Source organism: Buceros rhinoceros, unplaced genomic scaffold, assembly GCF_000710305.1.
Source record: "Buceros rhinoceros silvestris isolate BGI_N320 unplaced genomic scaffold, ASM71030v1 scaffold23524, whole genome shotgun sequence".
NCBI lineage: Eukaryota > Metazoa > Chordata > Aves > Bucerotiformes > Bucerotidae > Buceros > Buceros rhinoceros.
The window spans coordinates 13,874-31,760 of NW_010409239.1; the positions used below are offsets into that span (position 1 = coordinate 13,874).

At 40.4% G+C, this 17,887-nt stretch overlaps 1 protein-coding gene across 1 annotated transcript in view; it reads left to right on the forward strand.

Moving 5' to 3' along the window:
* The window catches only part of ZMIZ1 (zinc finger, MIZ-type containing 1), a gene marked incomplete at both ends in the record, with an annotated part of 22,143 nt that extends 5,758 nt beyond the window's left edge, over positions 1-16,385 (forward strand). The window contains 10 exons of the mRNA XM_010135183.1: positions 911-1,093; positions 3,108-3,282; positions 4,579-4,765; positions 8,020-8,230; positions 9,415-9,520; positions 10,087-10,247; positions 10,541-10,608; positions 12,459-12,527; positions 13,054-13,301; positions 16,222-16,385. Of these exons, the coding sequence (XP_010133485.1) occupies positions 911-1,093; positions 3,108-3,282; positions 4,579-4,765; positions 8,020-8,230; positions 9,415-9,520; positions 10,087-10,247; positions 10,541-10,608; positions 12,459-12,527; positions 13,054-13,301; positions 16,222-16,385 (1,572 nt within the window). The remainder of the gene's footprint in view (positions 1-910; positions 1,094-3,107; positions 3,283-4,578; positions 4,766-8,019; positions 8,231-9,414; positions 9,521-10,086; positions 10,248-10,540; positions 10,609-12,458; positions 12,528-13,053; positions 13,302-16,221) is intronic.
* Between the last annotated feature and the right edge of the window lie 1,502 nt (positions 16,386-17,887).

Consider the following 17,887-nt stretch of genomic DNA (forward strand, 5'->3'; position numbering starts at 1 on the left):
AGAGAGGCAACAGTTCTTCCTTTTTAACTTAGCAAGGGCCAACCTGAATACTTCATGTGATAGTCAAGATGGCAGTCTCTAAGAAAGGCGCAAAAACAGCTGAGCCCTCAAAGTGTCCCTTTAAGGTTCTCATGCTAGATGGTGAATTCATAGACCTTAAGCAGACTTGCTTCATGGGAGTGAATTTATTTAACATGACAACTTAAAAGACATATGGAAGGTAAAATACTTCGTTTGAGCCCAATACATATGTAATCTGCATTTTCCTGGATGGTTTTATTGCTCAAAAAAACCCCAAAGTTTACGTTGTGTAATAGTAATAACATTTATGTGTTTATGATTAGTGTGTTTATGACTAGTAATGGCTTCTCTTTAGTTGTTAAGGTATTGCTAAACACTCTGCTGCAAGGCCAGCGTAACAGTTGTGTGGAGAAGACATACACAGAGAACACAGCTTCTACTCTGCCCATTCCGGGATTATTTTTATTACATTACCTTTTCTTTTTGTGCTTCCATTCTCCATCTGGAAAAGAAGCCCCAGACTTGGGACTGGGAGCACTGGGAAAAACACGAGATTTTGTGAACATTGCATCTGGTTGTAATTCTGATTTTTTTCAAATACAATGACCTCTGACAGCGCTTCAAAACTGAGAATAATGTGTGTGTGTCAAGGTATATGGACATCCTTACCCGCTTTGGTTTGCAGGACTTTTATGCTTTTGAGTGAGTATTCACCTCCAGTCATCAGGCATCTGGTTTGGGCATGAGCGGCACTAAGCTGAGGAGTATTCACCTGGAGGGGTTTTTCGTTTGTTCTGAGTCCAGTGTTGAATGTATGCTAATAGTCAATTCAAGACATCTGCTTGCATGAAATAGATCTTTGTCTTCTTTCATCTCTTTCATGAAATAGCCGAATTATGGAAACCAGCAATATGGACCAAATAGCCAGTTTCCAAATCAGCCTGGTCAGTACCCCACTCCCAATCCTCCAAGACCCCTTACATCTCCCAACTATCCTGGACAGAGGATGCCAAGCCAGCAAAACACAGGGCAGTACCCTCCTCCAACAGTTAACATGGGGCAGTATTACAAGGTGAGAATTTTGGGGTTATCTTGTTGTGTTCTGGTAGGCATTTATGAATGAAGTCACTTTAATGACTTCATAGATACTGCTTTTTAGGAAAGAGATTTTACTAATGTTTTGGATATCACAGATTCAAGCCAATCAGCTAAGTTGCACTGTAACTTCAGAGCAGTTCATAAAGATAATGGAATGTCACTGCAGCTTATTAGAGGCTTTTACAGGAAAATGTTAGTCTCACTTTCAAAAATGACATGTAAAAAGAAGTACCTAATGGGAATCATTTGTAATATTTTCACCCATTCATGGCATCCTGTAAGAATACAACTTTGGAAATTTATAATTAAAAAAGTTCCGTATTGCAGCACTCCAATTCCAGACCTACAGTGGTCACTGTTGGATTAAGCCAGCCCAAACTTAAAAGCTGTTCCAGCGATAGAATTCACTTTTGAACTGAAGTTTGCATGACTTCTCAGACCTCTCCCTTCCCTTTTCTCCTTTTTCCTCTGTGCTGCTTGTTTTGGACAAGATTTAGAATTGTTAAAATGTTGTCTAAAACCTGTTTTATGGATACATCTTGAACACTTCGTATTCTCCAAACTGTTTGTACTGAGGGCCTGCTGAGGTTTGACATCTTTGAAGTGCACACAAAGGGATCTTTTGAACACAAGTACTTCAGGGAGTATAAAAATGGGGAGGACCATCAGTTGTCTGCCCTGCTTTTAAAGCATTAACTGTTGAAGTTCTCTGAACTGCATTCTGATTTTGAATGTAGTCTGAAGGAATTTAAGTTGCACATTGGTGTTGAAGTTGTTCACACAGACAACACCACTGAAAAAAAAAAAGAGAAAATTAAACCCTTTACTATAGAGCATCTGTTCTTTGTGCAACCGAGCTGTCCACTGTGGTACCCAAAGGAATGTGTGTTGCATCATGGCAGCTTTTGCCAGGAAGAACACGAGGAGGAGACAGATCCTCAATTACTGTAATACCAGTCACTTAGTCACTTAGGAGTCACTTAGTGCTAGAACAAACAGCAGAAGATCTCTGAAGTTTTTAACTGATAGATTTTTTTAATACATTTTACATGTGTTTATTTTAGGTGGGATTTAAGTCTTTTGTCTACAGGATAGTTCTAACAGGGAATCTGTGTTCTTTCCAATGCATCCCCTATTCTGAATTCAAGTATCAACTGTTCTGGAAACAGTTAGAAAATAAGAGACCTTATTTTCTGACCTGACACTCTCGTGTGTATGTGCTTATGGGACACGAGCTGTTACAACAGTGCCATCCAATTGCGGTTTTGTTTAATGTCAACATCCTTCGCATGATACTGGTTAATTCTGTTAACTTCTGTTAAGGCAATCTCGCCTTAAATACAAGAAACAAAACCAGTGGTGTTTTAGTACTATAGCTACTATGTATAATTAAGTATACTTTTTCTCTTAGTTTGTCTTATTCAGCAGTAAACTAAGAACAGAATCAAATTGTAGGTACGGAAAGTAAAAGACATCCCCTGTCCCCTAGAGATTTCATTTTGAGTGGATGGGTTAGGTACAGGTGGAAGAACGGATAGATGGAAGTAAAAGGGACACGGATATTCTAATTGCTTGTCTTTGGATTTTATTTTTCACATAGGCTTTTGTGCACTGGTGCTATTTTAGAAGGAAGCCGAAGAGATACAAAGTACTGGGTGGGTTGGGGTGGCATGGAAAAAACTGAAGCAAGTGGCTGGTTGGTTTTGGAAAGAGATCGTTCAAAGGAATTCATAAGCATCTTGGCAGCCTTGCTTGTATACAGTCATTGCTTGGATTAAGCTGGCTAATCTACTGTTTTCAGTTCCTGCTTTGCTCCTGTAGTCTGCCTCTTTCCCAAAGGCCTCATGGGATGTCCTGTGGTTTCTGGAGACAGAGGGGCCTCCCCACCTCGTTTTGTAGTCTTTGGGTTTTGATAGCAGTGCAGTTCACAAGGCTTATTATTCTTATTTTCAGACTGCAATAACAATGTGATGTTATTTATTTTCTAGCCATCAAGGCCTGTACCTGTGGCAAATTACCCTCATTCACCTGTTCCAGGAAACCCCACGCCACCTATGACTCCAGGGAGCAATATTCCTCCATACCTGTCACCTAACCAGGATGTCAAACCACCATTCCCACCTGACATTAAACCAAATATCAATGCTTTACCGCCACCTCCAAGTGAGTAGCAAAGAGAATGCCTGCACAATAATTTATTGTTCCTCTGTTCTCTGCCACGTGCATATTTCAGAGACTGGGAACTAACTCCTGTTGCTGCCCTGGGAGATGCTTAGTTTGCTAAGTTGTGATAGGTGGCATACGTGGTGCAGGCTCACTAGAGCAAATGGACAGCAAAAAGAAAGACTGTAATCACCTCCTAAAACAGAATACCAGAAAAGTTCTTTCAGGTTAAACTTGTAAGGATTTTACAGCTGAAGTATTCCTTTGATACATTTCATGAAGATAAAACACTTGGTTTTTGGTTGTGTTGTGTGTACTTGGTAGGCTTGTTCATTGTATGACCTTTCATTGTGGTCTGTTTTGTTCAAGGGCAAAGCCATTCGTTGAACGTCACTGCAAAACAGCATAAAATGTGAATATTTATAGTGGTGTCGCTATTGTGATCCATACAGACTTGTTAAGAGTATTCAGTAGTATGCCAAAAATTGATATATGTTCCTTTCAAAGTCTCTCAACATCACAGTTACATTTGGCTGGAAGCAGGGCAGGAATAAATAACAGGATCTCTCTGGCTCTGTTAGCACAAGATACTTGAGGTTTTGAAGTGACTGATGAACAATAGAAGGTATCATTTACTAGGAAACCAGGAGGACCTTATATCTTTTCTGTAAAATAACTGCTGCTGCATTAGCAATTTGCAACTGGTGTTTGGAGTTCAGGATAGCTGAAAAATGAAGTGGAAGGTAGCCTGCGGTATTATTTGGGCAAGAACACAGCATTTAAAGGCATTTGGACTTCATAAGATTGGCTGTAAGTTACCACAAAACCTCATTTTACAAGATCAGTTAGTAATCGAATACCAGTGGTTTTGGTCGTTGGAGAGTTTCAGCTAATGAAATTGTTGGAACTAATGGGTAATGTTGATCCCAGTTCAAATTGGGGAAAATAATCACGATCACAGTTTGCCATAATTAGGAGATCTGTTGTCAGTCTTCTGCTAACAGAGTAAGCCTGGACACAGAACCTATGCAGTAATGAAAAAGAAGAATCCTTGCCATGCTTGGTTTCTGTTTGTGGCTGGAGTGCTAAGGCCCTAAAGTTAAGTGTGGGAGAATAGAAAACGTTGCTATGCCATTGCTACCAGCTTAAGCCCTGTCACTTGTATCAGTTAGACGATGTAGTTACTTGTGATTTTCTTTTTTGTGTGTATGAATCTGCTAAGTTAGACCCAGTAGCAGATCACTGTGCCATTTGTTACTCTTCTGTATAAATACACACATTATTGTTGCACTGCAGATGCTAAAGGGAAAGTTCACACTTTCTCTCCCTCTTCGATCCCAGCCAACCACAATGATGAGCTGCGTCTGACATTTCCCGTGAGAGATGGTGTTGTACTAGAGCCTTTCCGGCTGGAACACAACCTGGCAGTCAGTAACCACGTCTTTCACTTACGGCCAACTGTTCATCAGACCCTGATGTGGAGGTAAGCTCAGCCTTGCTGTGAGGAAGTGATAGTGCGGCCTAGATAGGAAAAATGCCCTTTCAAGTCACAGATACTCTCGCCTGTCGCTTTGCCACAACACATTCTAAAATGCTTCCTAATCTGTTGCATCTCCTTGATGATAATATACAGCATGCAGTGTTTGCAAAATCTCTGCAGCTGTTCCATCCTTTCTGCCCTGGGTGGAATGGGTGTGGGACATGGCTGACTGACACCAACACACACTTCCGTTTGGGAGACTCTGAAGTTCTAGGTGCTTTGTGGCCTGTGAACTGTTATTTGCAGGAGTAACTGCAGTTTATGCTTAATTAAATGGTGCAGAATATCTGATAATGAAAAATAACACACTAACAAAGGTCCCGATTTAGAGACTTGGTAAAATCATACAGAAAGACAAGTGCTTAAATCCTCCAAACTTTAGAAACTAACTTCCTAAATCGACCCTTTCTTCTGACTCCGTAAGTAAGGACTTGGAACACTCACCAGTACTACTTTCCAGCTCAGAGGGATAGTTTTCCTAGGTGGTACTTTCCTGCATTTAATGTAGATCTGTGTAGATCTGTGTAAGTGATTTCAGGTTATGTCCCGATTCCACCATGCTCGTGGAAGGGCTTTAGATCAAATGACAATCAGAGCCTTGGGTTTTTTTTATTTGTATATTTTGAAATACCACTGAATAAATTTGTCTCCTCATTCTGTTTTTCTCATAAAGCATCTCAGTGTTTGTCCTGGCTGCTGATAACATTGTTTGAGCCTGTCTCTGTGCACTGTGGACATTGGTTAGTTGCTCAGGATCTTGCGTGGAGGTTGTTTCACAAGTGTAGCAGCTGAGATGGAAAAATGCACCATCTTAAGCACATTTTCTGTTATGCCTGCCTCACTGTCAAGTTTCTTCCCAAGCTTGGACTACATGCCTCCTGATGTTAATGGGAGTGATTACTTGTAGCTTCAGCTTTTTTCCCTGTGAAGATCTTCCTCCCATTCACTAGAATCCACTAGAGACTTCAGTTTTCATGGTGAGGAAGGTGTGAGGTGCGCAGAGAATTGCACTCAGTTCCCTGCCCCGGGGATGGTCTCTGGCTCTAAAGGTGAGGCTTGAAGTGGAATGCAGGAGTCCTTGCTGACTCGGTGCCCCGCTACCCTGAGGTAGTCTGGGGTTTGGAAGGAGGAGAGACTGCAGGCAGACCACATCCAATAATTAACACCTAACTCTGAGGTCAGTTATTGCTTACTTGCATTTCATTATCGTGGAGTACTCGCAGCAGAGGGAGTTTTGTCAGTTACTTGCCGGTTCGTATTAATAAGTAATCACCACTGGGGATTGTGCTGGCTCATTCAGTAGATTTATAGTGCTGCACTGAGGCATGAAGCTGTTTCTTAATATCTGTTCTTTCTTTCTTCCTTAGCACACCAAACACATAGCCTTTGTTTAAACTGACTTTAATGAAGACTTGTATGTAAACTGTGCTCAGGTCTGCTGTTGTGAAAAGCTTGTTAATAGTGGGCAGAACGGATGGTCCTGTGATGAAGTCATTTCACATTTAACTTGGGGCTGGATAAACTCCAGAAAAATGAATTAGTCACATGTGTGGATGGATTTTGTTTTTATAGAGAATGATGGAATTGAGCCAATTCTGCATATTTGTCTGCCATTAAAATATTCAGCAAAACCTCTCACATGTACACACATAATGAATAGCAATGCAGCTACTTTTCTCCCTGCTGGGAACTTTTCATGGTTGTGAGAAACAGAAGGGTTGAAGGCAGGGAAAAACATCGCCTTGAAGCTGGTTCAGTCTTAGCACTGCTAGGTTACTTTAATAGCATTCCGCAGTGAGACACTGCATGCTAAGAACGTGAGGGTTTCCTGAGCTCTGTCACCACTCAGTGTCATTCAGCAGGCCTGCTCAGCATCCTCAGGAACGCACTTAAATCTGCTATGGTTTTATATCAGAGATACCAAACCTTGCTTTCCTCTGGGTTTGGGTGAACGCAATGTATTCTTATGAGGCGAGAATCCTCAGTGGATCTTGCAGAGACAGCTTGCGAAAAATCATCAATAAAATATTCAAAAAAAGCCTGGAAAGACTTGAAGGTTGGACTAGATGATCTTTAAGGGTCCCTTCCAATCCAAACTACTTTGTGATTCTGTAATATCGATGGATTATATTGAAAGGTCAGGTAATTTGTATTCTATACCTTTCTTTTTAAAAAAACAAACAAACAAAAAAACCCTATGTGTTTTTATCTGTGCTAAATCTTGACATTTTAAAATCCAGAAATGGCGATGTTAAGAATTGAAATCTTTGCTTTTGCATACAAAAATGGCAATTAAGATAATGATCTCCTGAATGAGCTGTTCCTCATGGATCTTGCAAAGAAATCTTCCTTCAAGCAAGGTGAAGAAGTGAACACCTAGATTCAGACATAAAAAAATAAACATTCAGCTGTTTCTTGCTGTCATGAACAGCAGAATCCTGACATTTCAGTTTAGTTCTTCACGTTCTCTTAAATTTCTTCTTGAAATTACTCATTCCTAACACAAGGTCAACATCCATGTATGAAACTGAAATCATAGGCTCTAACCTCTTAATTCTCAGCCTCCCCCTTTTTTTGGCGTGTTATTAAACTAATATTTGAGGAGCTAAATAGTGTGTGGAACTTATTATTGGAGAGGTGGGACAAATTCACACTCAGAAAGAAGGTCTAAATTGGGTAGATTTAGTCCAGAGCCATGTTATTTTGGAACCACAGAAACACAGGGGGTGTTTCTGTGATACAGTTCTAGCAATACTTGCATTTCGTATGACCAAGTGTTCATTCCAATGCTCTCTTAAGTGCTCTGAAACAGTATCCACAGTCTTCCAGCGCAAACCACTGCAGCATACTACTGTCATAACTCTTTAACACACAGGAAGGACCTACCTGATGCTAATGTTTTTCTTTCTGCAGGATCATTCCATGGTCTAGTTTTGCAAAGTGGTTTGAGATTTTCCCTTGGAAAATCCTTTATAAGTGTAAAACATTAACAACAGCTTTGTGGCATGCTTGCATCGTTAATTTATCATGACTTGCTTCTGTTAAGGGCTTTTATGAAGACAGTATGTTATATGCTTTACTGACAATAATTCTAGAAAAATAATCCAATTGGTAAAGAAAAAGCATTCCTAACATCAAAACAATCTCTCTGCAATGTGAAAGAAAAGTTAAAGGAAGATGTATTGGTTCTTTTACAGGTCTGACTTGGAATTACAGTTCAAGTGCTATCACCACGAAGACAGACAAATGAACACAAACTGGCCAGCTTCAGTCCAGGTCAGCGTTAATGCAACCCCACTTACCATCGAACGTGGCGACAACAAGACATCTCATAAACCTCTGCACCTAAAGCATGTCTGCCAGCCAGGAAGAAACACAATTCAAATTACAGTCACGGCATGTTGTTGTGTAAGTACACTGAGCTCACGACTGCAGCTGCTGATGCTGAGTGTGCTGTTTAGTACAGTTTGCAAATATTGCCTTAGCCGAAGGAGCCCTACTCTCATTTTTTCTATGCATATTTCTGTTAAGGTACTTGTTTGATGATGTTGACACAGAGTGATAACGGAAATTTTTGCTGCTGAATTATTGCAGAATGTAGCGGTGTCTTTCCTGTGCCTCTGAGAAGGCTTGTGGCCTAGAGAGGAAAGGGAGTTTGAGCTTCTTATTTAACGTGTGCATGTGTAAGAAGGCAGCTAAATTGCATTAATGTAAAAGTAGATTGTGATGCCAAATGTTCTTCTGTACTAATTTCATTTACTTAGGGTTTTAAACTGTGTTTGGTTTGACATGAGAACATCAACATGCTACTTCTTGGTGGTGGTGATGTTTTTCAAATAGTTTTTTCAGATGAAAAGCTCATCTTCCATGATACAGTCTAGACCATGAAACTTTCCCCTTTCTCCTTTTCCATGGTTTAGTTACTCTCAGGGATTAGTACTGTATTTTTAATGCAGACTGTTGCACACATCAGTCTGAGCTGTTGGCTGTTCTGTTGTCACTGACAAACAAGAAAGCTACTACCTCTCCCAAGGTCGCAGTGCAAGGCACTTTGACAAGAAGCCGTCTACCCATTTTACTTTACTTCATGGTGATGTTTCTCTGCATTATGTCATTTATCTGGTCGCTAAGAGCAGGGGCAGCATCCTGTGAATCCGTAATAAGCTTTATGTTGGGCAAGAATATGCAGTTAGTTCCAGACACATCAGTAGCAAATTGTTTTTGCAGCTTCCAACGTAGTCTGAGGGCAGGCAGGTAGGCTAGCCTCTGTCTAAGAATCCAGGGATTTAAAAATAAACCCTGATGTCAGAGATTAATATGTCAACCCTGTGTACTCTGAATATTAAGGAGGGAGAAAAGGCAGAAAATCTTAGCTTTTTTCAAAGTCCTCCTGGAGCACAGATCAACATACTGTGCAGCATGCAGAGTATCCCTAAGGGAGCGCATGTGCACAGCAGAGCAGAAACAGGTTTCGTACTTAAGCATCAGGCTCTTACGGAAGTCACGTATCCAAGGAGGAATGCAGCTCAGTTCAGCAGTGTATTTACCGTGTGTGTTTGGGTCTCTCGGTAACAAAATGCATTTTCTTTCAGTCGCACTTGTTCGTGTTGCAGTTAGTACACCGGCCATCAGTTCGCTCTGTACTTCAAGGTCTACTAAAGAAACGCCTCCTCCCAGCAGAACATTGTATCACTAAGAGTGAGTTTTTGTTTTGTATGGGTGGTAACTTTCCAGAATGCCTATGGTCAGTTGTGATAAGCTGTTTCTACACAAGACTTAACTTGCATAGTGAAAACCTTGAGCTGTACTTGTCAGGAATTTCCAGAACATGAAGTGCGTAGATTAAATCCTTGGTATCCTTAAATATTGAGGGCTATTTAGGAGGCAGTAACAAAGTACTAAGGACACAAGTTTAGTTCCCAACAAGGACTCTCCCATTCCAGGAGAATCTCTCTGGCTTTTTCCCCATATTTGTTTTTGATTTACCTAAAAGCCCCATGTAGAAAGATTATTCTTTATTTATTTAAGGCTGCTTTAAGTACCTGTATGGGGCTTTATCTGGTCAAGGGTATAGTATAGCTGATAAATGTGTGTGGTGGTTTGTTCAGGAGAATGTTCTAAATTACACAGAGTACAGCTATGTGAATAAATTGTCCATTAAATCAGCCCTTAAAGGTTGAAGTGTGGGTCTTTTAGATTTCTGCATTAAAATTTACAGTGCACTTGTGTTTTCTCACATATGCACATACCTTCTTCCTAAACAGTAAAGAGGAACTTCAGTAGCGTAGCAGCTTCCTCTGGCAACACAACACTAAATGGGGAAGATGGAGTAGAGCAAACTGCTATTAAAGTGTCTCTAAAGTGTCCGATCACATTCCGGCGGATTCAGCTCCCAGCAAGGGGTCACGATTGCAAGCATGTACAAGTGAGTAGATGCCACTGGCCTGGCAGTATACCCTCAGCCTTGTGTTGTTACAGTACTTTTAGCTTGGTTATCAAATGAGAGCACCTAATGAATTGGGATTTCTGTGTCTATCAACCTGAATAATTAACTACACGTTTATGTGTGTGTGTGTCTGTGTTAAAAAGTAAGCTATTTGCTACTAGGGTTTTTTTCTTGACAGTTTTACTTTTGTCCAAATGATTCAATTAATACAGTATTTTCCCTTGATTTAATCTTTTTTCTTTTCCCCCTCTTTGTTTCTTTCTGATACCTAGTGCTTTGATCTGGAATCTTACTTGCAGCTCAACTGTGAAAGAGGAACTTGGAGGTGTCCAGTATGCAAGTAAGTGCAACCATACTACATGAAATGCAGTTGTACGTGATTTGACCAAGTTCAGATCATACATAAGGTCATGGAGGGGAGAAAAAGGAAGTGCTAGAAAACAAGGTGTATGCCTTTTATTTACCTAATGCATAAAGTCCAATGAGAATTCTTGCAATATTTCATAAACCAGGGGAAAACCCTGGATTATTACAAATTTTAAAACAGATAACAACAGATAATTTCTCACAAAACACATAATCTCAGCGCTCTCATTACAGGCTATTAGTGGGTTGTGCGGAGTTCAAAAGAAGCTCAGATGTTTACATTGATAACACGGGTATCTACCTAACTAAATGAACTTGGGAGTCTGTCTTCCCCTAGATTACAAACTGTAAACAACTACCAGACAACAGCATGCAATGGCAAAAGGATGGATAGTCTGTTCTAGAGTAGTTTTTGTATAATTTTAATGTTGTAAAGCCCGAATTAGAGAACTTCAAGTATGTAAATACTAAAGTGTTCACTGTCCAGCAGAACATCAAATAAGGATGCCACATAACCATCTCAGGTATTTGCAATGACATATGCAAATATGTCATTGTTTAAGGGGGAAGGAATTTTGGAGACTACATTTCTCAGTAATTAGGTAATGGAGCTGGATCCTCTGAGCTCAAAGTTAACAACAAGTGCAAATTATAAGTGAGAGCAGAAGGCCAGAAGAATTCTAATACAAAATAAGGCTGATTTTAAAAAAAGGTAAAAGATTTCTGAGGAGCAGAAGTTTGGAGTGATTGCTTAAAGGAAAAGAGCAATACCTTGGCATGCTTTCAACATTATGTTTTGACAAGGGAGCTAGTATACTGCAGAAAAAATGGAACAGGAAGCTTTCAGGTGGTTACAGACTGCCTATTCTTACATTTAACTAGGCAGGAAGACTTGCAGAATGCCTGCAGGCCAGTTCAGTGTCTGTAACTTACTGTGCTCCATCCACAGAGATACAAGTTTGTTCTGACCTAGGCTGAGGAGCCAGGGCTTTTTAGTTCAAGCAGCTGTAGCAGCTTGTACCTTATCTCACAGGTCTCCAGCTGAAACCCTGCTGTGCCAGCTTCTGTAAGGTACAGGAGTGGAGACGCCCATTCTATCTGTTTCTGTGAACGTTACAGGCTTGAGATGAGCTTGTCTTGGTGACTATCCACAATTGAAACGTATCCTGAAGTGCAGGTGCTTTCTCTGAACCAACTTCAAAGTCAGGCTAAAAATACCACAAGAATTGGATGTCTTGCTTCCTAATTTGTGTACTCATACATCCAGACCAAAATTCTTGTCCTGTTCCTCTGAGTCTGAGCACTTGTATTCAGATCTAAGTACCTACATAACGAAATCATTTCTGTTTTTATTTTGTTCTGTCCGCATCTATGCTGATCTTATGTAGAATAGCTGTAATATGTTGTTTCTTTGAAGCCATATTACTTAATTAATTACGTAATTAAAAAAAACCCAAAAGATCCAGTCTGAAAAATATAAAGTAATACTAGTTGATGTTAATAGGAGAGATCTGCTATGTTTGTAAAGCCCTGTAATTCACAATATATTTCACTAAAAAAATTATTTAAAGGATAAAAACAGCTTGTGGACACACACAAGTAGATGTATCCTTATCTTGTCTATTTGATGTAGAATACTATTATCCTGGTAATGCAAATGTAGAACTAAAACTGTTTGCCCAAAATCATTCTTAAATTATGTGTTACAGGCAGAAAGTTGGTGGATCTCTGTGTGCTGACTTCATCACTAACCTATCCTTCTTCAATCCCTCTTTACACATGTGTAGCGATATTCTAACGTCAGGCTTTTTTTTTTTTTCCTAGTAAAACTGCTCTGCTGGAGGGCTTGGAGGTTGACCAGTATATGTGGGGTATTCTGAATGCTATACAAAAGTAAGTGAACTTACCCATTTCTGATATCCAGGACTAAGCAACTAGGCGATGCTTTAATGAGTACTGAGTCACACCAAAGTAGGTCTTAGTGATTGAACTTGAATATTCTGTTTTCTGGCTCTTTGGTGGAGACAGTGGGACAGTGAATCATTTTCTATCTACTTAATAGATGTTGTTTGGGTTATCTCTTGGTGGCAGCCTCACCAGTGAAGCAGAGGGAAGAGTGAAAATGGGAGAGCTAAATGCTTTCTGATATTTACAAGTAGTCCTTCTGAGTCACATGTGACAGACCACATAGATATGTTTGGATTTCATTGTGCGGATAAACACAGAAATGTGCTCTCACAGTTGCCATTTTAGAAACTTGCTTTTGGCAGACACTTGAAGAGTAAAAAATCATGAGGTTGCATTAGAGCATTTCAGAACATTTGTTACCATGCTGATTCTTGAGGGGAGCTTCAGCAGCAGTGATTAAAAAAATCCCAGTAATCACTTAATGTGCTAAAACTTTCACATTCTTTTACAGCTCAGAGTTTGAAGAAGTTACCATTGATCCAACTTGCAGTTGGAGGCCGGTCCCTATAAAGTCAGATATTCACATCAAAGATGACCCAGATGGCATTCCCTCAAAAAGATTTAAGACCATGAGTCCAAGCCAGATGATCATGCCAAATGTGATGGAGATGATTGCAGCTTTGGGTCCTGGCCCATCACCTTACCCATCCCTACCCCCTCCTCCAGGAGGCAACAACTCTACTGAATATGGTAACCAAGGTTAGTTTTACAGCTTAGTGCACCCACGTGCACAGAAGTCTGTGGTTCAATCAACCTTTGTGATTCAGGTATATCTGTGAATCTTCTCAGATTGATGCATAAGGAAAGCAAATTATATGGCTGCAATTCTGAAATTCTACACGAGTCTTTTCATTTAAGATTCATCTGTTTAGACAAAAATATACTTCAGTGAGAAAATAGGTGCTCAGCATATTTATTGCCACGCAGCCCTCCCTGAATCAACAAATATTGTTTATATCATAGCCTGCCACAATATACATCTTCTCTCATTTTCTGTTTGTTTCCCTTGTGTTCCACTCTCATTCCACTGAAGATTTCTAGTGCTATAGAAGTTACAAAGTAGAGACCTTAACTCATGGCCAGGTGGGTGGCATTTGGTAGGCCACCTAGAAAACAGATGGCCTAAAAGAGCTTTAACTGCTTTGCGAACTCTTTTGCAGTAGAAAATTACTTCTGAGTTCCTCTACCCATGTGCTGCCAGACTGAGAAACAGGGAACTAGATACAGGCAGTGAGATACGTTTTCAGATGACTAGTATTTTGTGAATAATGCAATTATAGTGACAATTCCAAAAATATGAGACCAGAGACTGCCTTTTGCAGGTAATATAATATGACTCAGTTCAGCTCTGAGAAAAGACCACTGTTCACACCATCAGAATCCCAAAATTGATTACAAGGTGATACATGTTCTTTTTGCAAGAGTTTGAAGAAAAATATAGATTGCATGCAAAATATGGTTAATTTTCTCTAATGACTGATGATTAAACTTTTTAGGTTTTCAAACAGATGAATGATTACGATAAGGAAGCCAAGAGCACCGAATCACAAACTTTTTACTCTTTTAGTAGCAATGAAGTGCAATCAGAGCATGAGAACAGAGCCATCTATTCTTCTTCAACATTCTGGCTCATAATCAGGTCAGGACAAGGCAGCCATGTGAAATGGGCTTTAGGGTGTTCACAAGGATTGCTGTCTAGACTGTGATTTCCCAGCCCTCGCTTCTTTATCTTGTAGCAGAGGTAGTCCTTGCTTCTCAGAGCCCTGACTCAGCAAGGGTAGATAAAACCCACACTCTGATATTTCCTCTGCAATAGGCATATTAGTGCAGAGCATCAGGTTATCCTAAATGTCATTACAGGTCTGTCCCTCAGCATGTGACAGCTCTTGCCCCAGAGGAGGGCATGCTGCTGCATGGCTGTAACTCCCTGGGCTGCCTTGCATCTTCATTCTCCATCAATACATGCACTGAAACTGAGTGTTCAGAATTAGGTAACGTCTTGTGATTAATGTCTAGAGCAAAGTACTGTGGTTTATGTTTGTTTATTTAGGTTTAACAGTAAGCATACTGAAGTTTAACTTGCAAATGTAACAAGTACTCAGTAATGCAAGACCTTATTCCAGCTCCCTACTATTTCCGGAGAAGCTAGGCAGGACCAGCTACGTTCTGTGAGACTCGTACAGTTTGCAGATTAACAAAATGAGAATTAGTAAGGCTCTGAAGTATTTATGTGATGGATCAAAGTCCTGACTTCTTTGAGAAATACTCTTACATGGTTAATGACTTCTGTTCTTCTGAGATTAAACTGCTTGTGAAGCTGTGCTAAAGAGCTACTTCAAAACTGCCAGCTACTTCAGTTTGTCAAAATCCCTTCTTGACTTGAGCATGTAAAGCTGCTGTACTTCAGCTGACAAACTGCAGGCTCTCTGAGCAAGCTCCAAAGCTATTCTGTTATTTCAGAGCTCAGTATCATCTAATTCAGTTACTTATATGAAGTAGCTGAGTGGCTTCAGTTCGGTTTTTGCTGTTCATAGCAAATAATCTGGTATCTTAGTTGGAACTGTTAACGGAGGGATCTGGACAGAAAAAATATGGAGAGTAAAATCCCTATATTGAGATTCACGCTTGATTTAGAATTCAAATGAATTCACTGAGCTGAGGTGGGATGGATCAAAACATACCAACAATGGTCATACAGTACTTGTCCTGCAGAACAGCAGGGGACTACTAGATGGTAGATGTGTGTGGATAAATTCACATCATTTATTCCAAATCGGTGTGAAATTTTTGGTGCTTTGGAGAACATTGTTTGAGGTTGAAGTTAGGTGGATTTCATAAACTCACAGTTTTTTCAGAGTGTGCACATCCGCATCCTGAAACATTAACTACAGGCAGCCAGTTTGTAACTCTGAAAATTAGAAAAATAAATTCAGGAGGGGAAAATTGATGTTGTATTTTCAGACAGTCAAGTGAATTTATTTGATTTTGTGGGAGGAAGGAAAATTACATCACAAACCCCAGTTAGACAGGAAGGCCTCTTCTGTGCTTCCTTAATGGAAGTTGCCTGTTTATACTACAGAAGAGGTAAAATAGATGTTGTGCTGTGAACTGGTACTGTGGCATCTTCCTGACACAGTTCTGTCAATTAGCTTCATCAGAAACTGAAGCAATGCTGCAATCTTACTGAGTACATAGAAGCATAGACATAAATAGCACAGGTGTCCTATAAATAATTTTGGACTTGGGCAGTTATTCTCAGTTGCACTGAGGTGCTTCTACATGCAAATATTCTATAGATTTTAGTATCCCTTTCACGTCTCATCGTGGTTAAGTTTATGTAGTGACTTGACAGAAGTTTTTCAAAAATGTCAGCAGTTTTCAATTAGTTACAACATGTACGTGAATTATTACAGCAGCCAGTATTTGAAAACCGCATGCCATTTTTTCCTCCCTATTCCTCCAGCTCACTTCAGCAGCGGCGAGAACAGTGTTGTCACATTTGCTTTTCAGTTGCCCTGTGATGCAGGGAGGATGCCATGCTGCACAGCTTTTACAAGGTACTCTGATAGATCAATGCTGGGAAACAATTTCTTTCATATCACATCTGTTTCTCTTTTAGGCAACAGTTACCAAGGTCATGGTAATTTTGACTTCCCACATGGGAACCCTGGTGGCACGTCTATGAATGACTTCATGCATGGGCCACAGCTGTCACATCCCCCAGACATGCCGAGCAGCATGGCAGCTCTTGACAAACCTCTCAGTCACCCCATGCAGGAATCTGTAAGTAATGGTGCTGTGGACATAGATTTTCCTTTGGGGGGGTAAGGAGCTCTCATCCAGCTAACGGATTTGCCCTATGAACTACTTTTACTTTTTGTGGATTTCTCACTTCGGAGGTTTGTGAAATAGAGTAGACCTGAGAAATGCCAAAAATGCCATTTTTAATTTCTGGCCTTTTCAAGGTTTTGGAGAAATGTTTCTGAGCCTTTTTGAATTGTCATTTAAGCTTGTTTATCTGAAAGAGACAACCTGACTTGGTGTGCTTGTGTTAATCATTGTGCTTTGTTCTGACACCTGAAAAAAACTAGACTTCACTCCCTAGGCTAGCAGGGTCTGTGAATATCCTTCTTCAGCGGACAACTTGTTATAGCAAGACATCGACTGTCTTCAAAGCAGGGACAGTATCTTCCCTAGCTTTGTCCCTGAGGGCAAAATTTGCATCAAAGCATTTTGAGGAGGAATTTTACCCAAGTAGCATGAAAGTCACCTTTAAGCTGTTGGGAATAGGACAAGCCAGTAGATTTCAAGGAGAGATGCTGCCAGTAGTCTGAGAGTGTATCAGTGTAAGAGACTGAAAAATGGAGGTTCCTTGCGTCTCAGATGGAGAAGCAGAGCTGTGCATTGGAAAAGCAGCTTGCTCAGAGCACTGAGTTTTTCATATATATATAGAACTTTATGTATCTCCAGAAGATGCACTACTGCAGCAGCTAGGTGACAGAAAAGCTACCAGCAGCATTTAGCTTGTAGGCATGGCTAGTCATCTATTTTAACTGTGTGTGGAGGGTGGCGTGTATATGTCCTCCTAAGTTACAGGGCAGAGGCTTTATGTGCTGTGTCTTTAGTGAACACTAGGAAGTACTATTTCAGAACGTAACGAGGAACTGTGGTAGCAGATGCTCAGCAAAGCCTACTCAGTCAGTGTCTCCTCTAGCTGGCAGTGGGTTTTCCAAGGAGGATGGTGAGAAACAGCAAGAGAGCGGTGAGAGAGGTCTTAGCATAGCTTGAAGAGAGTCCAAGTAACAAGATTGTCTGCAAAGGAAGAGTCCAAAAACTGTAATGACTTCAAAACTTTCCAGGCTAATAGAGGACAGAACAAATATCCTGTAAGCTTAATTTGCATTGGCACATTCCACATACCCTGCTTGAAGAGCAGGCTGAATTATCTGCATCAGATACAATCATACAGTATTGAAATATAGTAGTGAGGGGAAATACTACCAACCTGACTGACTCACAGCTGTTTCCCTTTCAACGAAACCACAGGGAATTATTCTGTGCCTCCCAGTACCTCTTGACTTTGTCAGTTAACTGCTATCCCTTTGCTATAGTAGTAGCCCCAGTGAAAGTGGTAGGATATAGAATCACAGGATCGTCTGGTTGGAAGAGACCTTGAAGATCATCAAGTCCAACCTTTCACCCTGCACTGTCAGGGTCCCTAAACCATGCCCCTCAGCACCACACCTACACGTCCCTTAAACACTCCCAGGGATGGGGACTCCACC